Source organism: Syngnathoides biaculeatus, chromosome 19 (genome assembly GCF_019802595.1).
Source record: "Syngnathoides biaculeatus isolate LvHL_M chromosome 19, ASM1980259v1, whole genome shotgun sequence".
Taxonomy (NCBI): Eukaryota; Metazoa; Chordata; class Actinopteri; order Syngnathiformes; family Syngnathidae; genus Syngnathoides; species Syngnathoides biaculeatus.
In genome coordinates this window covers 3,246,248-3,268,849 of record NC_084658.1, presented here as the reverse complement: position 1 = coordinate 3,268,849, position 22,602 = coordinate 3,246,248, and the positions used below count along the sequence as shown (strand labels likewise).

Genomic DNA, 22,602 nt, shown 5'->3' with positions numbered 1-22,602 from the left:
TTGATGGCTCAGCTGCAAAGAAAGAGAGCTTCGTGGGTTCCAAATGACAGGTCAGTGTGTATAGAGCTACTAAAAAATATAATAGTTGCGGGGAAGGGGGGAACATAATCCTCTCAGAACGCAACAAAAGATATGGATACGTAAGTCAGGGGTGCTAAATGTGTCGACGTGTGCGTCGGCACGCCGTGTCCGCTGATCATGGCTTCGGCGCACCGCGTCCGCTGATCACGGCTTCGGCAAGCCGGGTCTGCTGATCACGTCTTCAGACGGGGTGGCTCATTGCGGGGCTGATCTGGGGTGGTTTCACGGTGTTGTCGTTCCTCGCAGTGAGTACGCTACATGATGTTATGCTACTATCGGGAGTCTGTTGTTAGTTAGAAGTGATCCGCATATCATCTAAATATGGCCCAAAAGGAAGGTAATATTGCCCCAGACACTTCAGTCGATTGTGAGATGTTCTCTTCTTCGAAAAAGGAGAGAATGGGCATCAGAAAAATCAGAAAATCTCTGTTGTTCCTCTCCAATAGCAGGTGCCACTATGTGTTTTCAATGGCCAATTTCCCAGTGTGACATCTGCTGACGTTGCAGGCAATATGGCTACCACTTGGATGTCGAGTGAGACTTCCGCAACTTTGCACATGGATGACACGCTCTCCGCTCATATTTATTTTTTCGTATAGACGTTGAAGTGAATAATGTTATATGTATTTTTCATTACAATATCTATTTTAGAATGTTTAGTGGCATGACAGTGGCCTTTTAATGTTGCATGTTTTTGGGATGTGGGAGGAAACTGGAGTGCCTGGAGAAATTCCACGCAGGCATGGGGAGAACATGCAAACTCCACACAGTTGGGTCTGGGATCGAACCCGGGAACAGTGAGGCCAACACTTTCCAGCTGATCCATCGTGCCGCCCTTACATAGATCAGGTCGAAAAATTCGAATGAACTGATTTCAGGCCTCTCTGCAAAAAAACAATCTGCAACTCAGGAATACAAAGATTATTTTAATTCATATTTCACATTTTTACTGAGGCACCATAGAGCCAATATTACATCCAAAATACCAGAGAAAGTGAGTCAGGCAAGATATATCCCTTTTAAAAATTGTGACCAATACAGCATATGTGATTATTTTATGATGTTATGCAGAGTGCTTGTGTAAAGTAGCATAAAGACAGAAGTTTACCGTCAACACTTCTGTCTGTCAAGCATTACTTCACTGTCATCACCGTTAACTTGCAAATTTGCAAATATGTAGTTGAACGGCTCACTCTGGCATGTTGTGACGGTGTCCAGGTTGGTTTCAAAATTAGAGCTGAGACAATTTTCTGGCTCTTGACGCATCTTTATGTCAAAAAACCAGGTAGAGATAGACTTACAACAGGCTAGTTACCTAGTGGTCATATATAGCTTTTAGCTTAGCGCATAGATGCACGGCCAACAATGATAAATTGGCTAATGGCTTTGAGTAAGAGCTGCTTGAGGGAGGATGATAAAAGGATAAGGACAACAGAGGATACGATATGCCAAGTTGCTGGCTAGAGCTGATAATATTCTGCCGAGGACTCACGAAGGTCCAAAGAAAGCTCATGGTGAGTTTTTCCAATCTCTAAATCACTTCTTTGTCTCATTTTAGCTTTGAAGAGCAAGGACAGAACTCCAGGTGCACATTATGGTAGTAAAAACAAACAAACAAACAAATAAATAAATACATACAAAATGAGAACGAAAACACCCTTACTGCACATAGCACAGTATTTAAGACTTAATATTGGAGGTGCGTCGCTGAAAGGTAATTGTAACCATTTGAAACGCTGTTCAAGTGTTTTGGTATAACATTTGTAGTGTATTTATGGGTTGAACTATTTTATAACAATTATAACTATCACACACGACTTCCAGGGGGTATGATGGAAATTCTCAAAATGTAACTTTATTGAGTTAAATTATAACTTCTCATACTTTTATAACAGGTTGGAATGTTAAAAAGTGATATATACTGTGCCATGGGCAACTTTCTATTTCCATTCTTTAATGTTGTGAAATTAAAATAACTTGTAAGTCAATCTGAATTACAGATACAGTTACTTGGTAGAAAGGTACACAGCTACCCCCCTCGCCTGTGTGGAATTTGAATATTCACCCTGTGCCTGCGTTGGTTTTCTATGGGTACTCTGATTTCATCCCATGTCCCAAAAACATTTATGGTACGTTAAATTGAAATCCAAAATTGCTGTAGCCGACAATGTCAGTACGAATGGTTGTTTATGTGCTCTGCGATTGGCTAGCAACTAGTTCATGGTGTACCCCCCTTTCACCAAGAGTCAGCTGGGCTAGGTTGCAGCTCCCTGTGACCCTAATGAGGATAAGTGCTATGGGAAATAAAAAATTTAAAAGGAAATAAATGCAAAAATTGGCATGTGATGGGTGCACACTCAAAAGGTTTAGAATTGCCAGTTGATGCCACATGAATGCAACAAAGCATTGCGTGGCCATTAGACAGGGCAACGGCAGTCCCAAAGCAATGCTTTTAAAGTGTATTAGACAAGGGTTTGGCCTGAGCAGAAAAACTGCAAATGGGGGCTTTCAGATGTAGCAAAGCTGTATTTCAAGAACAATACAAATAACCACCGTCAATGGACAATAGACACTGTGTGGTAACAGTGAGCACACCTTTGTCTTATTGTTGTCATCTAGCTTTGGGGTCGGGTTCAGACAACAGCAAGTTGTTGAGTCTTATGACAATGTTGGCAAAGTCCGTGAGTTCCACAAAGTCAGAGGTAATAATGTTGATCCCATCTGAGCCTGGCCTCTGGACCTCCACCCAGGACATGATGGCTGGGAGGTTTCTGGTTCAAAAAGAAGATTGATTAGATAAGACCTGATAATGTTGATTTAATCATGTGGGTGAATGAAAACCTGTTGAAAATATCTTCTTCTGCCACCGACACATGTACACAAATAAACCAGGACTGTTGATTGTCAGACGCCTTTTTCTCGAAAATATTTGCCGGCCAGAACAAAACGAGGAAGTCAGTGTGTTTGACTGAAGGCGATAAACATTCCCCTTTCTTCAGAGGTGCCAGATTAGAACTCTTGTCTCACGATAGGATATGTTCATATTTCATTTGTGAAACATGACTAGCTTTAAAATATGTGCATTTTCACTATTATTTCCATTTAGTTTTAAGATCAGTGACTAGGAACATTAGTGCAAGTAATACAGTAAATGCTCAGGGAAACTTCTCTGTCATAAGAAACTGATCCATAATAGGTTTATGAATGGAATAAGGACACGGTCCAATAGGATAAGACAATGGGAGCATATTGCAGAGGAATACCACATGGTACCATTTTAAATTTCCGCGACAAAGGTTTTAAAAGGTATTAAAATTCCTACACTGCCATCTGTTGGACAGAGAATAAAATGAACTCGTTCACTTTTTTTTCTTAACCTTTCACTTTAATGATGCGAACCTTTTTCCATTCATAACTCAAGAGGTCCAGCATTACTTGTACACCACGCTCATTCTAAAATTCTCTTTATCCTAGCATGCTTACTTGTGAGTGATCTTTTTTGTGTGGTATGTAACCAGAGTTTAATCTGAATAGAAACAATCAGTTACCTGGACTGTATTTCAATTAGGAGCATGTACTCACATTACTTGCTGGCCCACAATATCCCATCCAATCATAAATCTCTTACCTTTCCACCAAATAATTCCGCAGCCCCCAAACCAAACCCCTTGCTACAGTGTGGGCCCGAGGTGTGAGAATGGCCTGGGACACGTGGAATGATCCCTCCTTGGCTCTTTGCTTCAGCGTGGTTTCCAGGAACTAGGCAGAAAATGGCTGATTTTTATTGAGTTTCAAAGTCAGATAAATATGGGCAAAATCACCAAGTGGACTTTATGCATGATAATACATCAAGCAACATTTCTGGAGGAAAGGTCTGATGGGATAACATCTTTCACTGTTATTTTGTTTAAAGCTAGTCTGAATGCTTTTGTATTCACAGTATCTGTAGCAAGCTCTATTTATTTGGTTTAAGTAGGCCTACAGGTGCCACTGTCTTATGATCAACTTTACCTAGCTCTCTAAATTTCTCATGTTTTTAGTCCTAACCAAAAATGAAATGCATGATCAGAAAATCAGAACCAATTTGTGTACACACATTCCAGCCATTATCTGAACTACGAGGGCGGGAGTGATGGATCCTATCCCAGCTATCTAAAGGCAGGAGGCGGGGTACACCCTTAACTGGTTGCCAGGCAATGGCAGGCCAAATAGAAACAAACAACAATTTGGACACACAATCACACCCATTCATCCATTATCTACCACTTTTCCGGGTTGGGTCGGGAGGGAAGTAGCTTCAGCAAGGATACCCAGACTCCCCTTTCCCCAGCCACTTCTTCTAGCTCTTTCGGAGGGATCCCAAGGCATTCACAAGCCATCTGAGAGACATAGTCTCTCCAGCATCTCTTTCCGGTGGGACATGCCCAGAACACCTCACCAGGGAGGCATCAAGGAGGCATCCGAATCAGATGCCCCAGCCACCTCATCTGGCTCCTCTCAATGCGGAGGAGCAGCGGCTCAACACTGGGCCCCTCCCAGATGACCGAGCTTCTCACCCGTTCTCTAAGGGAGACACCCTGCGGAGGAAGCTCATTTCGGCCACTTATATCGGGGATCTTGTTCTTTCGGCCACGACCCACAGCTCATGCCCATGGGTGAGGGTAGGAACGTAGATCGACAGGTAAATTGAGAGCTTCGCCTTTCGACTTAGCTCCCACTTTACCACAACGGACCGATACAAAGTCCGCATCACTGCAGACCCTGCACCAATCCATCTGTCGATCTCCCGCTGCATTCTTCCCTCACTCGTGAACAAGACCCCAAGATACTTGAACTTGAAAGGGTGGTGTGTCCTCTCCAGGTCGGGGATGAGATCCTTCCTCAAGTGGAGGCACTTGAGGAAGGATCTCATCCCCAACCTGGAGAGGACACACCACCCTTTTCCGACTGAGGAGTAAAGCCTCGGATTTGAAGGTGCTGACCTCATCCCAGCCGCTTCACACTTGCCTGCGAATCGCTCCAGTGAAAGCTGGAGATCACGGCTTGATAAAGCCAACAGAACCACATCATCTGCAAAGAGAAGAGATGCGATGCTGAGGCCACCAAACGAGACACCCTCTACGCCTCGGCTGCGCCTAATAATTTTGTCCACAAAAGTTACGAACAAAATGGGTAACAAAGGGCAGCGTTGGGGGAGTCCAACTCTCACTGGAAATGAGTCCGACTCATTGCCAGCCATGCGGACCAAACTCCGACAGTAGTCGGACGGGACCTAATAGCTCGTATCAGGGGGTTCGGTACCCCACACTCCTGAAGAACCCCCCGCAGGACTCCCCGAGGGACACGGTCGAATGCCTTCTCCATGTCCACAAAACACATGTAGACTGGTTGGGTGAACTCCCATGCACCCTCGAGGATCCTGTCGAGGGTGTTGAGCTGGTCCACTGTTCCATGGCCAGGACGAAAACCACATTGCTCCTCCTGAATCCAAGACTCGACTTCCCGACGGACCCTCCTCTCCAGTACCCCTGAGTAGACCTTACCAGGGAGACTGAGGAGTGTGATATGTGAGGAGTGGGATATGCTCCAGGGTTGAGGATATGTTGTATAGAAAATAGATGCAGACATCTTAACACTTAAGTTATGTTTGTAAGTCTGAATAGTTTAATAACTTCTTTATTAATGCTGAATCGCAGCCGATGTTTCAATTTAGGGCTTCATCAGTGTCCTTGGTATGAATACTGTCTTGGATTAAAAGCGGTTTTTGCACAATTTTATACATCACAATCTTCTTCTTTAAACATTTTTAAGTCAACAGGCAAGCATATGTGCCTGTGTTACGTGGTTGGTGTCACGACTAGAACACGGGGTTGGACCAAAATGCACGACTCGGGAGACGTCGAGGCAGTTTGGGAAACGTATTAATTCAGTCCAGTGTTGGGGATCAGGCAACCAGCCAACGGGAGCACCAGTAACCACGTCAGGCATAGGAGGCAGGTCAGTAGGCAGGCAGGAGTCGGTACACAGGAGATCAGGAACGGGATTACGAGAGTGTGGGAACGAGGCATGAAGCAAAGATCTAGCAAAGGCCAGACCGTACGTGTGATTCTATAAAACTGGGATGTAATTACTCGAGACGAGGCGCAGGTGTGCACCTCCGCCGATTGCGGCAGGTGTGTGCCGCCTCAGGGACTGGTACGGCCAGGACAGGGACCGGCAGGTCCATGACAGCTTCAGCGTACCGGAGTAACACCTCTCTCTCAACCCGAATGTTTCTCTAGCGACTCAGGGAACGTCAGACCCTTCCTTGCTCAGTGTGACCTCCACTTTGAGCTACAGTCATCCGCCTTCCCGACGGACCAGTCACGGATCGCTTTCGTCATCTCCCACATGACGGGGAGAGCGGAGGCATGGGCCATGGCGGAGTAGAGTTGCAACTCAGAAACATGTCGCTCCTGGACTGCCTTCGTCTGTACCATGACACAGGTCTTCCAGTACGCCTCGCCGGAACGCGAGGCAGCGGCGTCGCTGATGATGTTATGCCAGGCAATGCGCCGCGTGTCCGACTACGCCATTGAATTCCGCATCCGGGCAGCCGAGAGCCGACGGAATGAGGATGCCCTCCTCAACGCCTTTTTCCAGGGGCTCTCCCTGCAGATCCGATAATTTCTATCGTAAATTCATCCGGAACTTTAGCTCCATTGCGGCCCCTCTGCATGCTCTCACGTCTCCCCTGCAACACTTTCAAGTGGACCAGGATCTGTCAGGAGGCCTTTGACAGACTCAAGGCAAGTTTTACCACCACACCGATCCTCATAATGCTGGACCCGGAACGTCAATTTGTGGTTGAGGTGGACGCTTCAGATTCTGGAATAGGAGCGGTCCTCTTCCAGAGGTGCGCGAAGGATGGAAGGATTCACCCGTGCACCTTCTTTTGGAACAGACTGTCCCCGGCCGAGCGGAACTACGACGTGGGGGATCGCGAGCTGCTGGTGGTCAAGACAGCTATGGAGGAGTGGAAACATTGGTTGGAGGGGTCGCAAGTGCCATCTGTGGTCCTCACCGACCATAAAAATCTGGAGTACCTGAGGACCACAAAGAGGCTGAATGCCCGCAAAGCCAGGTAGGCACTGTTTTTTACGTGGTTCCGATTTACCATGTCCTTCCGTCCAGGCTCGAAAAACAGCAAGCTGCTTGGTGTCTCGGGACCACAGCACATGGAGCAAGCACCTCGGACGGGTGGAGTATGCTCACAACTCCCTGGCCTACACCTCCACATGTATGGCTCCTTTCCATGTAGTGCACAATTATCCTCCCTCTCTGTTTCTATCGGTGACCACAGACTCCACGGTGCCATCCGCTCTGGCGGTGGTGCGACGCGGCTAGTGGACCTGGGAAGTAGCTCGCAAGATGCTGGTGCACATGGGCAGCTCCTACAAGTCTGCAGCGGATCTCAAGAGGAGAAGGGCACTGGCGTTCAAGGTGGGACAACACGTGTGGTTGTCCACAAAGGATCTTCCGCTGCGGACAGAATCGCGCAAGCTTGCTCCCAGGTTCGTTGGTCCGTTCCCCGTCGGCAAGGTCATCAACCATGTTGGCGTCTCATTAAAGTTCTCCAGGTCGATGAGGGTCCAGGGGAGGAGCGTTCTTGGATCCCCTCCCACTTCATTGTTGACCCCTACCTCATCAGAGACTTCCACGTGGCCCATTCTGAAGCCCCTGGGCCATCTGGAGGCGGCCGTTAAGAGTCAAGGCCCTGCCGTTCCAGCCCTGGCTGGGCGGGTCCCAGCAGGCCGGCGCTAATTAGGAGGTGCACACCTGTGCCACATCTCCGCTGATTAATCCCTGTACTCATAGGACCCTGGGAACAACTGGTCTTCGCCAGATCGTCACCTCGCATGCCTCGTTCCCGCACTCCCGCATTTCTGACGCCACTTCCTGTGTACCGACCAACGTCAATGTCTCCCGACCTACCCTGTAAGCCTGTCGCTACTGTTTCTACTGTTTGTGCTGACTGATTCCCTGGTTACCGACTCTGGAACGAATTAACACCTCCTTACCCTGTCACCCGAGTCGTGCATTTGGGTCCGCCCACCAGTCCTGGTTATGACAGTAGCCATGTATGAACGTTCTCGTGCGCTTGACGTCACCTGAAGCAGGGACCACCCCAGGCTGTCCGCAGTGTAATTCAGACTCACCATCGTGGATACCTTGAGTGCGTGTCGTACGGGTTTCACTGGGAAGGGAGCCACGAGGTGGCCCAGCCGTCTGCAGTAGTAACAGCGACCCTCTCGCCGGCGTAGTTGTTATTCCTACGGGGAGCCGTGAACCCCCTCAAATTGTATGGGCTCCATTTCAACAGCCTGAACTAGTTGACGCACGGTGTGTGATGCGAAGCTCTGTTGGACGATCCCACTGTAGGTCGTCGACCCTCCCCTGTATTGTGAGCCTCTGGTCGACCCTCAGGGCAAGGGCGATGAGTGAGTAAATGTCTGAGGGGAGTTCCACTGCGACCAGGTAATTTTGAATCCCGGACGAGAGCCCCTGAAAGAACTCGTCGAGGAGCGCTCCCTCATTCCACCCGCTCTCCGCCGCTCGAATGTGGAACTCGGTGGAGTAATCCGCAACGCTGCAGTGCCCCTGCCGGAGCGAAATCAAAGCAGCTGCTGCCTCACGTTCTGGGGACGCATATTGAAACACCTGCGTCATTGCACTCACAAAGAAGTTCCAGGTGCGTCAGGTATCGGAACCGCGGCTCCATTCGGCTGTTGCCCAAGCCTCTGCTCAGGTGGGATATCGCGAAGGCTATACGGGAATGGTCAGTGGGGAAGGTGGAGGGCTTCAATTCAAACTGGAGATCACATTGGACGAGGAGGGGTTTAATATTACCCGGGTCAAGAAATCCTTGGGTTGGGAGAGTGGTGTGCACACGGTCCGCTAGGCATCCATGACCGGCAGGGGACTGGTCGCGGACGGACTTGGACTCGGGGCGCCGATGGTCGTCAGAGGACTGGCGTCGGCAGCACTGAATATGGACCTGAACCACGAGTCCAGCAGAGCACACATCTCATGTAACCGGTGATTAGTTACGTGGAGAGCGGCTTCCTGCTCGGCGATAAGTCTGCCCTGGATCTGCAAGGACTGGTGGATTGCAGCTGAGTTGGCTAGGTCCATGTTATGGCCAGATCGTTCTGTCATGACCAGAACACGGGGTTGGACCCAAATGCATGACTCGGGAGATGTAGGGGGAGTTCGGGAAACGCATTTATTCAGTCCAATGTCGGGGATCAGTCAACGGGAGCAGAAGTAACAAGAACGTCAGGTATAGGAGGTTGGTCAGTGGGCAGGCAGGAGTCCATTCACGGGAGATCAGGAACGGGATTACGAGAGTGCAGGAACGAAGCATGAAGCGACAATCTGGCAAAGGCCAGACCGTACGTGTGGTTCTATATAAATGGGACGTAATTACAAGAGACGAGGTGCAGGTGTGCGCCTCCGCCAATTGCGGGAGGTGCGTCCCGCCTCGGGGACTGGTACGGCCAGGATAGGGACCGGCAGGGCCATGACAGTTGGTTTACAAATTGCTGCATCATAAAATAAATCTGTATGTTTGTTCTCTGCGAGGTCTCTTTGTAACATATTTCACAAACGATAAACTGATGACTGGTTAGATATTCTGTAGTATTAAACAGTTACATTTTATTATTATTCCCAGGTACTGTGATACGTGTAATTATAATATTTAAAAAAATAATAAAACAGACTGCTACCTAATGTTTCTCGTCTGTGATAGCTTTAAATGCACTACACCATTAGTTTAGTGACGTCGAATGTAAAACCAATACACTGAGTAAATATATTGAATGCTACCATAAGTTTTTAAAGCCATTACTGATTCTTGCATGTATAGGTTGAAACAAATGGATTCTGAAAACATCTCCATTTTGCATATTTTCATCATCTGCCAAAAATGCCAAGTCATTTTTAATAAATTGAAACGACTATTCTACAGACTCCCCACCTTGGAGTGCCCAAAGAGTACAATTCTCATGTATGTGGTATCTTACAGCCTCATGTGTCAAAAAGTAAAATGGTAGTGTTTGGTATTTAGTTATCGCTTTTGTGTGCCACGCCACCCATTTTACACAAATGGGCAAAAATTAATTTAACTGAATCAGTGAAAACAAATGTGAAGTGATAATTATGTTTCCAATAAAAGTTAAATTCACATAAGTTAATTATGTTTGTTGAATAAATGGTAAGACACTTTCAACACTGACCTGAATAAGCTTGCTGGGTTCAGTGGTGTTTGCCCATGGTGCGGGGATTTTGTCCCCTGGCCACATGACAGGGATGCCCTGAGCTGATGGATGATGGTAAAAAATGATTACCTGTGGGGAGAGAATTAAGGTCACAGGGAAAGATAATTTACTATCTTTAACTTTTCAAATAGCTAGCATAAATGCAACTTGATCTTGAAAAACATGGAATAACAATTATAAGTCAAGTGATGATAATTTTACAATTACTCCATCTTAAAATGTTGGCTTTATAATATGATCATGTTTTTGTACAGTATATAAAGCACAAGTATGTGGAGCACACTGGCAGGCTGGTTAATTTGCATGTCCTCCCCATGCCTGCGTGGATCCGAGTATGTCTCTTTCCTCCCATATTCCAAAAAATGTGGATGATAACTTAATTGAGGACTAAACTGTCTGTTGGAAGGGTTAGGGTTAGAATATGAGTGTGAATTGCTTGTTTGTTAATATGTACCCTGATTGGTTGGTGACCAGTTCAGGGTGAACCCCACCTCTTGCTCAAAGACAGCAGAGATGGGGGCCAGGACACCCTTGACCCTAGTGAGGTAAGCCCTCAAGAAAAAGGATGGAATGGACGAATAGCACAAATGTTATTGTATGATAATTGATAATTCACCAGAAAAACCTAATTCGACTAACAAAACAAGTCTGAAATGATCTTTATACATTAATACAAATTATCAGTATCTCTGATGAGTTTGATGTAAAAACCCAGATTCAAATATAGCTGGGACGTTGAATAATACAAATAAAATCTAAATGCATTGTAGAATATCCTTTACAACTCATATTCAGTTAAATTAACTACAAAGATAAGATATTTAATGTTGAAACTGATAAACGTTTTTTTTGTTTTAAAAACATTGGCTTATTTTAGAATTTGATCCCTGCACCATGTTCCAAAGATGTTGGGATAACTGGATATTTACCGTTGTGTTACATGGCCTGTGTTAATCATAACACTCAATAAGCATTTGGGAACTGAGGACACTAATTGTGTAAGCTTTTTCAGTATAATTCTTTCACATTCTTTCTTGATGTACAACTGGAGTTGCTCAACAGTCCAAGGATTTTATTTTTGTATTTGGGCTTCATAATGCGCCATACTTTTTCAATGGGAGACATCTGTGGTCTGTTGGCAAGTCAGTGTAGTACTGACTCTTCTCTTCTGTGACAAAGCCACACTGCTGTAACATGTCCAAAATGCGTTTTGGTATTGTCTTGCTAAAATAAGCAGGGATGTCCTCCAAAAAGATATTGTTTGGATTGCAGCATATGTTTCACAGATGTCTCAGTTACTCACGCTATGGGCACTAATACACCCATACAACAATTTATTTAGTTTTAGGACACCCCTTATTTACATGGATGTTACAAAAAGGAGACGGCAAGCAAAACTGTTGGAAACAAAGTGTACATATTTTTTTTGTGCGTGTGCATGTGTGGAAGATTGCTGAATACATGTGTGGTCATCATTTTTTTAACAGGCAGCAGTTCTAACAGTTCTGATGATTAGATGTTTTTGTTCTTGCTATTTCCTGCTAGGAGGCTGCCACGTTATCTAGAGCAGAGCAAAACATTTCTTTATTGGAAGCAGATGTATGATAATTATGACCACTTTAGGCGTGATTATTCCTACATTTCCCCCCTGTTTATCCTACATTGGCTACCACGTTTTCTAGAGCAGAGCAAAGCATTCTTCATTGCAGATAGAGCAGTTACTGAATTGGAGCAGAACATAGCATTTCTTCATTGCAGTCAGGAACAGTTACTGAATTGGAGCAGAGCAAATCATTTCTTCATTGCAGTCAGGAACAGTTACTGAATTGGAGCAGAGCAAATGATTTCTTCATTGCATTCAGAAGCAGTTACTTAATTCTATTTACAATTATTTCTACATTATCCTCCCGTTTATCCTACATTTGTTCAAACCCTCACATCATCTAATAGATCACCCTTTCGGCTTTATTCGACATAGTTACACTCTGAGGAAAATGTAGCACTAATTACTTGTAATCTTCTAGATCAGAGAACAGGCGTGGAAGAGAAGTCATAACGTCATCATGGTGGTCAACAATATCACTGTCATTACCCTGTTGTGCCAACAGTGGATATATTTCTGCCAGTTTTGAATTTGTCGGGACAACAGCAATGGTTATAAGTTGGTTAAGTGATGCCTTTATGCCGGGAATACAACAACATCCACACAATGCAAGAATAGCTGCAAAGAGCGATAGAAACTAGGACAGAGAACACCAAATTTTTAGATTTGCCAAACTTTTTTTTTTTTTTTTTCCCCACCACTCAGACCTGGCTGATGTGTTTACACGAGTGCTCCTTCATGTTGTAGTTCAGGGTGCGGAGGCCTTGAATGACCCTTGTGCGTGACCCATCAGGTGCTGTGATATTTGGAATAAACAACACTGGTCACCGAACAAAGACCAGTTGCCACCCTTCTCGGCCAGGAGCATGTCGACCGCTATGCGGTTCTGGAACGTCATGAGTGAGGTTGCAGCTGGTTGTTCCCTTATGGCAATAAAGCCTGCTTCCGTATAATTACCCAGTTTCTGTACATTGTAATGTATGTAGTTGATTCTGTCAACGTTTTTATTCAGAGTTATCCATAACAAGATGGATTCCCATACTACAGCAATCTTGTTAATCAACTTATACTCATCTGGTATGCCACTGGGATGCCATTTGCATCAATGTATGACGGATCTCCATCTTTCCAAGAGGACCTTCGCCTTCGGGAGAACCCAAGGGGAGGTCCAAAGATGAATGCGGCCAATTGTATATCCTCTGCTTTGGATGGAAACACAGTCACAGATAAGAGCAGTGATTCCAGTGCACACGTTCCTGCTGCATTTATCAGTATGTCATACAACTTTTGACCACCACACCACCACCACACATCGCTGCATGGGAGCAGTGGAGCAGTTTGCAGATGGATATCATGACACCATCTTTTGCTGAGACTCCTCACCTTAAAATCTGTCCCTGTAAAGCTAACACAGGAGAAATAGTTAGTTGTTGGATAAACACTTTTACATTTCTAACAAGTGGTGTTAGGAGTTGTTTTAGTCATTACCTCCAGGGTACACTGTGTTGGGATTTCTGCTGGAATGACACACGTTAGTGGCCTAGGGCCCATGCATGTGATGTAACTACAGTTTACCTTGGTAGCTGCATTCTACATTAATAACAACCAGTTTTTTCCCCATTTGTAAAAAAAAAAAAAAGATAATAATAATAATTTAAAAAATGTTCCTCAGGCTTTTTCAGTTAAAATACTCCCTCCATAGTATACGTACTCTTTTGTATGGTATTCGGGTTTAAGGTAGCATTAAATTGGCAAACGGTGAGAAGAAAATGGGGGTTTCCTTCAGCATAAACCCATAGATGGAATCCCCAGCAATTAGACTCTGCCAAGGAATTGAAAAAGTGCTTAACTGATTCATTGGGAGGCACTTTGTGCAGGTAACAATCTAGATGGTCCTTTTCCTCTTTGCCCAAAGGAAACCATGTCCATGATTTGCAAAAACATTTTGAAATGTGAACTCATGAACTGATACCAGTTTTTAATGCGAGGCCACGTGAGGGATGAAATGTCACAAGCATTCAATGCTGGTTAGCACTTATATTAAAACTGTTGGACTATTTGCCCACTCAGATTTTCACAAAGTGGTGAACCTCGTCCCATCCTTCCTTGTGAACAACTGAGCCTTTCGGGTTCTTTTTATACACAATCGCGACATTCACTTTTTTTCCAATGAACCTGTTCACCGATGGAATGTTCCAAACAAGTGGGATTGTTTTTATTCCTCAACATTCCCAGTCATTTGTTGCCCATTTTTATTTCCCTTTTACAAAACATCCCAACTTTATTTACACACACATACAGAAAATTAATATGTTAAATATGCTCATGGTACTTTTTTTATGCCATGCAATTCTTGATCAACAGGTAACTAAATTGAAATACTGATGGAGTGATGGCCTAACCTGGTATTTGTGCTCCCAGAGGTAATCCAGAGTGATAGTCTCCACCTCACACTTCTTACACAGTTTACTGCTGAACACTTCCTGAAGCATCTTGATGAGGTATTTGTGGTGCTCTGAGCCCATCGCATAATAGTGATTGAAGTCCAAGAAGATTACCTGTTGAAAAGAAATATAATGACATGCTGATGTGGCACAAATAACTTTGTGTTTATCAGGCATCTGGTAAATATACAAATTATGACTTTACCTCTTTTCTGTGCTTACGCAAGAAGGAGTCTATTTCCAGGAGGCCATCTCTCACCTTTGAGAGCAAAGGAAAACATTTAATTTCTCGTACTTCCTGATGAATTATGATATTCTATCAAAAAACGCAATAGCATATCAAATGGAAGGAAATACAGGTTTCTTTGAGGACAAAAGTATTTTTAAAAAATGATCAGTTGTTGCTTTGGCTAAACCTTGGAAAGCCCTTTAAACATTTTGGGCAAGAATGGTTTTAGCTTTGTGGGAACTGTTGAGGGAAGTACCTTTTCCAGCATGACTGGCCCAGTGCATAAAGCAAACATCCATGGAACTTGACTGGCCCCAACAGAACCCTAATCTTAACCCCAACAAACACCTTTGGGATGTGGTGAGCAGGTGCTCAGTGTCCGAGTGGAGGAAAGGTGGGTGCCAATTCTTACAGTCTGGGGTCTGTTGGTCAGAATGTCATTGATCCAGGAGCATGTGAGAGGAGGGAGGCCCAAGATGTCTAGTTTAGTCATCAGAATATCTGTCCGGCATGATAGCGTTAAAGGGCTAGCTATAATTCACAAAAAGTATCCTAGGCTAGCTCTGCACTTGTTCCAAGTGGCTTAAGTCAGCGTGCAGGCTTCATCTGTCGATCTATTCACCTCGTATGCAAACTAATGGTAGTCAAAATTGGGGGGTGACGGTCTTTAATGTGCTTGAGAACCAGCCTCTCAAAGCACATCACAATGACAAGTGTGAGGGCAACTAGGCGATATCCTTAGCGTCAGTACGCTAGTTAAGGATTTCTTTTTGAGGATGAAAATAATTGTTGTTTCAAACAAGTGAGGAAGACTGCTTGGGCCAGTTGGGCACATGCTCTCAGCACCTTGCCTGGGACTCCGTCCGGGCCAGCAGCCTTCCTGGGGTCCACAGACAGGAGCACACGCCTCACTTTCCGCTCCTGTGCAATGAGTGGAGAGTTATTGGAACCTGGTGAGGGTGGTGAGAGCGCCGAAGCTGAGTGTCGCTGGGATGTTTCAAACCGAGCAAAGAAGCTGTTGAGCTCCTCTTCCAATGACTTGTTTCTGTGTTCTGGTGTCACATCTCAGCCTTTGAAGTCTGTAAGGCTTTGATGCCACACCTCAAAGTTGCAGCTGGCGTTCTACTGCTCATCCATCGAGAACCAGCTGATGTACTGTGTCCCCATCTGGTATGGGAGCTGCGTTGAGGCAGACAGAGAAAGGCTCAAGAGTACAATTAAAGCAGCACGCAAGATGGTTGGCTGCCCTCTCTCCTCCGTGGAAGACATTTACTCCTCTTGGTGCCTCAGCAGAGCTTTGAACAATGGTAACAACACTACACACCCCCGTTTTCAACTGTTTGAGATCCTGCCATCTGGAAAGTGGTACAGATGTGCAAATCCAAGGACCAACAAACTGAGGAACGTTTTTTTTCCCTCCCGAGAGTCATCACTACCCTGAACTCTCATCTTTCCTCAACCCGCGCAATCAATGTGAAGGCACGCTGATTTTTTTTATGCATTCTATTTTATATTTATTCTTATTCTGATTTGTTTTTACCTTGCTTTTATGTATGCACTGATACAGGAGAAGCTCTCCTATTTCATTGTAGAGTGGTATAATGAAAAAAATTGGCATTCATTCATCCACTTTGTGTCCACTGCATGAAATGTAGCCTTTCTCTTGTGCCCACCTTGTGTCCAAATAGACCATGGATGAAGAAGATCTCAAGCCCTGCCTCACCTGGCTTAGAAGAGACCCTGAGATCAAAGTAGCGAATACCTGCATCCAGTTGCTCTTTAAACGTCAGGTTCTGTCGAAATATACCAGAGCATAAAATGTGATACGCCTGACTGCAAACCCACAACATTTAAGAGAATCCAGGCTGAAATCTAAAACCTATACCTGTGTCATGGACCACTTCACCATGACCTTCTTGGCTAAAACGCTAAACATTGTGGCCAAGTATTTCACGTAGACCTTCTGATCAGGACCTACAGGTGCATGCACATCCACCCAGTATGTGAACGAATCATGGGACCCTGGAGGAAAGAGGCAGAAGATCTGAAGATGATGGAAAGATGAGAGAGGGAATATGTAACTGGGGTGGGAGGAGAGTATGAGTGTGATAAAAGTGGAATTTACATACACTCACTGGTCACAACATTAAGTCTACCTCCATAATCTAATCACCAAAATATACTGTATTTTACCACATCATAAACATACAACTACAGTACATTGCTTGTTAAAGTCTGAGAGCTATATAATCTAAATGATTGTTTTACTCCATCGCCTCAAAACAGAAAGTATTTTTTTATATTTACTTTAATATATTGTTTATTACTACTTTGGTAGTATGCTACAGGTTAAATAAACCAAGATGGGTTTCCCAGTAGCAAAGGTATTCAAAATAATTGGAAAGCAGGTTTAAAAAAACACCATCTATTTTATTTTCAAGGCACGAGTTTATGTCTGGTAGCTGACAAAAAAAGGCACTTGCTAGAAAAATGCAAGCGCTTTACGTTGGTAAACTAAAATCAAGCTTTTTAAAAACCTGTTGTTGAAATACCCTTGATTGATTGTTTCATTGAATTTGGAAAAGTTCTTGGTCAGTGATTTAGTTCATTATTTGTGTTGAAGTATTTTTAAATTTGTCTTAGAGGGACACATTATTTGTTCCCACGGTTTTTTTTTCAAACTGCTCTTGAATCTCATTACATTGTCCAGGTGTAGCTAATGTTTATGCTTGTGAATGTAATTCAATACTATGTTCTGTTTGCCTCTATGCAAATATAAACGCATACAGTTCTGTATCTGAAGTTGTCGCTGATGTTCAATAGTAGCCTAATGGACCTCCCAGATGCAGTGAAGTGGGTGTCTCACCTGGAACTGCGAGGTGTTTGAGGGGCATGCCACTGAGTTTGGGGGGCAGTGACCCCATCCAGTCAGCATTGACATTCCCGATCCCAGCAGGTCGAGTCTTCATGTCATGCAGTGCTCAGTCCCCCAAAAAACAACAACAACAAAAAATTCAGGAAACTGGTCTACAGTGCAGGTGGGAAGTGTGTAAAGTGTCCCCTCCAACCCTCAGGAGTTCAAAATGGCTCGAGATCATCTTGAATTAGAATATTGGCGAAGTGTACATTTACCAATATTTCCTTCCTTCTGACTAGACAATGGAACAAGTTCTGGTTATGCTGGACCGTGCACACAGAAGTGCTTGTGCGCGTTAACAACCCAGTAATCCTCTTAGGAAAACATTCCACTCATTATCCCCTGACACCCTGCTACTTCTTATCTCAGGACGTAAAGACCACCTTTAGGCAGGGCAATGCGCATGCATGGATAATTGACTCCTTTTTCGTATGTGTGTTTGTTGAAATGCGAGGGAAGCCCTTTTCTGGCATTTTGCATCATGCTTCAAGTGTACTCTTTCATTGATTTTGGGGAAAATACCATTATGTGTTTGAACAATATTCCCTCAGGAAAATGGAGTTTCAATAAATTATTGTGTTTCCAGCCCATGTTTGGGGGTTCTCAAGGACCCCTAAATTGAATTCCCATCAAATCTATGTTTACTTTTATGTGTGTACAGTACAGGTATATCATTTTTTCAACAAGTTATAAATGTGCATGAGTGTCCAGTACTCGGTTGAAACGTAATATTACAGCACCCCTTCACCAAAAAATGTGTATCTCCACAGAGGAATATGCTGGCTTCCAGTGGAATATAGTCCTGTTATTACCCAGGATACTACGTTTAACATTTCTTAACTTAAATCACTCTTGAACAACAGCACCTTTATTTTGTTTAGCAGCATCATTATTTATTTTGTTGCATTTAATTGTAGCTGTTTTGACAGTTGTTTTATTATTATATACTGTAGTTTGGAAATGTTACACATGACCAGACATATTGCCACTGTCCTGTTTGAACTGGAATGAAAGAAGCTTGAGGTTGTCATATGTGTGTTCGATTAAAGTGAAAGTGCCAAGGTAACTGACTGGAGTCCCCCCCGACACAGAAAAGGGGAGTGTGAAAGATGATTTTGCATTATTCATTTTAAAAGTGGTCACTGACAGTGTAGTAGTACACTCACCTGACTTTGATGCAGGCAGTGTGGGTTCAGTTTCCACTCAGTGATGGTGGAAATGTGATTGCAAATGGTTGCCCATGTTGCCCTGTGACTGACCAGTGACCAGTTTAGGGTGTAGTCTGCCTTTTGCCCAAAGTCAGCTGGGATAGGTTCCAGCATGCCCGTGACCCTGGTGAGGGTAAGTGGTTCAGGAAATGGAAGGATTGTATTAAAATTATTCACAAAAGTCTATTTTTGTAAATCTTTCACACATAAACACACATGCACATGTTCGGCGGCACGGTATGGTGACCGACTGGTTACCACATCCATGTGACAGTTCTGAGGTCACAGGTTTAAATCCAGCCTTCCTGTGTGGAGTTTGCATGTTTTCCTGGTAGCTACGTGGGTACTCTGGTTTACGCCAACATTTCAAAATCATCCTGGCGACCAATTCAGGGTGCAACCTGACTCTTGCCCAAAATTTCCTGGGATAGGTGACACCAAACCTGCAATCTTGTTTAAGATATGTAGATTAGAGAATGGATGGAGGAAGTTCATTTTAAATATTTCTAGTATTCATTATAAGAGACTGTTTGTTTACTCAAAAAAAAAAATTACTTTTTAGAGCGATAACAGTGTGCCGCAGTATGAAAATCAGGTGTCTTGTAAAAATTAAGAGGGTAACAGTATAATATGCTTGCTTTACAAATCCAATCCATTCCTCCTTTGCTGTGGCTCGGCTTCTCAACTGAGGATCCTCGTTCAAATCTGCCCTGCCTTGTGTGGAGTTTGTATGTTCACCCCATGCCTGCGTGTGTTATTCCCCCCTGGTACTCAGGCTTCTTCCAAAAGCATGCATGGTAGGATAACTGAAGATAAATTAATTAATTATTCCATTGCTGTAAATGTGAGTGGGAATGGTTGTTTGTTCCTTACGTGCCCTGTGTTTGGTGGGCGACTAGTCCAGGGTGTAACCCATCTCTCCTGGGATAGGCTATAGCACGGCAGCCACCATAGTGCAAATAAGCAGTTGTATTGCAAACGAGGCTCTTCAAGCTGTCAAACACAAGCATGCACCACTCTCTATTGGAAAAATAAACATAAAGAGAACAATAATAATGTCAAAAATATTTCAAATTTTTAATACATGTGATGTCTGATTTACTTTTCACAGGTTGGGCTGGGACTTGAACCCCAGTCCTCAGAACCGTGAGGCTAATGCATTACAGCTGCATCACCATTGCTATTATTGTAGAAGTGATTGACAGGTCGGAAAGGTCCACTGTCGTAAAAGGCGAGTAAAAAAATTATCACTTTAGTTGCGTGTAATCTCTTTTTCCCCCCTATTCTTACATTTTGTCATTGATTTTTTTCTTTTTTTGTTTGGTTGCACTATTGTGTGATGATTTCAAGTGCACAGATTGTTCGTATTTTTACCTTTTTAAACATACTTTATTTGTAAAAATTTTTTTGTAATCGATGCAAGCAATACAACATCCGGTAATTGCTTTCGAGGGGTAATTTGTACTATATTTTGAAAAACAAAAGCAATATATAAATATAGATTTGCCATTGAGTCTTTAAATCAAACTCAGAAGTTGTTTTTTCATATTTATGTGTGTGTTTATATACAAAATATAATAATATCACGATGTCGCTATTTTAAAGACAACAAGCCCCACAATGCATTGCGTCATTACCCAGCAGGAATACAGTTAACAAGGGTCGCTCTCGGGTACGTTACCATGGGGAGCGCACGCGCTCACACAAACCTATATGCACGCACCCGCGCATGCGCGCACGCACTCGCGCACGCTGAACGGTCTTATCACAAGAGCTGAGACGCTGCGTGAATTCTCTGGAAAGAAAGTGACGCTATCAGAAACAGCAGACGAGGAGGAAACAGGACAACACCCCCGTAAAAGCGGTGAGTTCAAAATATTTGCAATATATGTACAAGCTGAACTTGTTGAATGATTGGCTGTAAAAAAATAAACGTCAAACACAAATGCTACTTCATTCCCCCTGCTCGACTTTAGATGCTTGATGTCAATTTAGATAAAATAAAATAATTGGTAAAATTGGTTAAATACGTTTTTGTTTCATTGACACACAACGTTTAGGACGAGATCAAAATCTGTCTTGGATGCAGAATTGGCAATGTTTTTTTTTCCATGTTGGTTTTCAATACAATTGACCTTGATTAGCAACCTAATGTCATGTAACATGGATAAATCTTAATTCCTTTTAAATCCCCCTGACAACAGGTTGCCATATGTGAGGGTGGAGTGCAGGCCAGCAGTCCAGCAGCTGTCCGTCCTGCTTCGGAACAGTGTTGTACCTGTGCTTGAAAATTTAAAGTGGTAGGGAAAAGACAATAATACTTACATAATAATATGCCATTAAACCAATAATATTTCTCCAGTTGTTTTCTGACATCAAGGCTTACAGTCTATTTGATGAAGGGTTTATCGAAAAGTTTTGTTTTACTAATTTAGCAGACGGTATTTAGTCATTAATCCAATTTCTCATAATTGTATTTATTTTGGATTTATAATGGGTACTATGAATGAGTACTGGGCTACACTAAAATGAAAAATAACATTATGAGTTGTAGTTTGTGAAGTCGTAACTTTCATGAAGGAAGAAATAATATGAGGGTAATCTCAAATCTGTGCAAATAAAGTTGGTATAATGAATGAATAGAATCAATAAAACAATATGCGAACGTTTGAATGTCTCTTGAGAATTACATGTACAGATATTGTCCTTGTGTTGGGTTAATTTGTGTTACAAAATGTAACATCATAACATGATCGCCACTGTTTATTTCACCCAACACTATTTAAAAAAGGATAATTTGTAATAATTCAATACAGATTTGGTCTATTTCTCCTTTTTTTTGTAAAGAACTTCTTTCTTCTCAGCGTGGCCCCAATAATTTGGAATGTACAATACTTTCTTAAGGAAAGAAAGCTTATATGTTGGCACAAAATGTACTTTCTTAATTCTTACTTGCACTATGAGGACAGAGTTGGTTTATTAACGGCTTCTAACAATAAAGCTCACGTACGCTATTAATACCTGTTTAACACCAGAACAGTTGGGCCGTAGAAAATAGTGAAGTGCCATCGCCAAGGCGATGATGTCACATCCCATTGACATCCCAGTCGGTCTAATTTGCGGAGAGCTGGCAACGTCATCCATTTTAGGTGTGCATTTCCTTTTTGGAAATATTGTCAGTGGGATGAAGACAAGAGTTTACTACTTTCTGGAACAAAAAAATGGAACAAATTGTGTGATATACAGTATTCTGTTATATTTGATGATACATGTAAACCTGTATATTCCTTGCAGGCTTGCTGTGGCAGACTGGGTGAATCAATGACTTCCCCAGTCCCAAAATGAGTTTTGAATCACAAGAATCACAGCGCTATGCCTCATTTCACCAACTCCCTCAGAAAAGTGCAGATGAACTCTCCTGGATGAAGAGAGGAGACGTTTCAACAATTGGATCAATGAGTGGTGACCACTTTTGATTAGCTGATGAGACCATTGTGAGACATGATGAACCGCTACACGACCCTGAAGCAGCTGGGTGACGGCACTTACGGGAGCGTGCTGCTGGGGAGAAGCAATGAATCTGGAGAACTTGTTGCTATTAAGAGGTGAGGTGGTTGATAAATTCTGTGGCCTATTGGTTAGCACATCCGCCTCATAGTTCAGATGTTTTGTGTTGAAATCTGGTCTCCGGTCTAGGCCTGCCTATCTGGGTTCTCACTGGTTTCCTTTTACTCTTACAGCAGGGGTGTCCAAATGAAGAGTTCAGACACAGAAGCAGATATATCCGTTTTTGTTGTT

General features: G+C 43.5%; 2 protein-coding genes across 5 annotated transcripts in view; one reads left to right on the top strand and one right to left on the bottom strand.

Annotated features, from left to right (window-relative positions):
• Positions 1-1,116: 1,116 nt before the first annotated feature.
• On the bottom strand, positions 1,117-17,659 carry plcxd2 (phosphatidylinositol-specific phospholipase C, X domain containing 2). Its single transcript, XM_061805543.1, has 8 exons — positions 17,546-17,659; positions 16,565-16,701; positions 16,353-16,472; positions 14,656-14,709; positions 14,409-14,564; positions 10,362-10,472; positions 3,710-3,840; positions 1,117-2,852 (listed from the first exon to the last, which is right to left on the bottom strand). The coding sequence occupies exons 1-8, from the start codon at positions 17,646-17,648 to the stop codon at positions 2,693-2,695; spliced, it is 972 nt and encodes a 323-aa protein (XP_061661527.1). The 5' UTR covers positions 17,649-17,659; the 3' UTR covers positions 1,117-2,692.
• Positions 17,660-20,558: 2,899 nt separating this feature from the next.
• The window catches only part of mak (male germ cell-associated kinase), a 32,067-nt gene continuing 30,023 nt past the window's right edge, over positions 20,559-22,602 (top strand). For 3 of the 4 annotated variants that reach the window (XM_061804633.1, XM_061804631.1, XM_061804635.1), the window contains exons 1-3: positions 20,564-20,668; positions 21,009-21,104; positions 22,099-22,409. In XM_061804633.1, coding sequence (XP_061660617.1) covers positions 22,306-22,409 — 104 coding nt within the window. In that variant the 5' untranslated portion in view covers positions 20,564-20,668; positions 21,009-21,104; positions 22,099-22,305. Of the gene's footprint in view, positions 20,669-21,008; positions 21,105-22,098; positions 22,410-22,602 lie in introns of all 4 variants that reach the window. The other variant, XM_061804632.1, reaches the window with a different exon arrangement.

Bases quoted from the DNA above. Each gene is read 5' to 3' on its own strand.
- plcxd2 (XM_061805543.1), bottom strand. From the start codon at position 17,648: ATGAAGACTCGACCTGCTGGGATCGGGAATGTCAATGCTGACTGGATG. The intron at 16,473-16,564 runs GTATAGGTTTTA...ATATTTCGACAG, and splicing joins TGAAGTGGTCCATGACACAG to AACCTGACGTTTAAAGAGCA. The intron at 14,565-14,655 runs GTAAAGTCATAA...TCTTTTCAACAG, and splicing joins TGCGTAAGCACAGAAAAGAG to GTAATCTTCTTGGACTTCAA.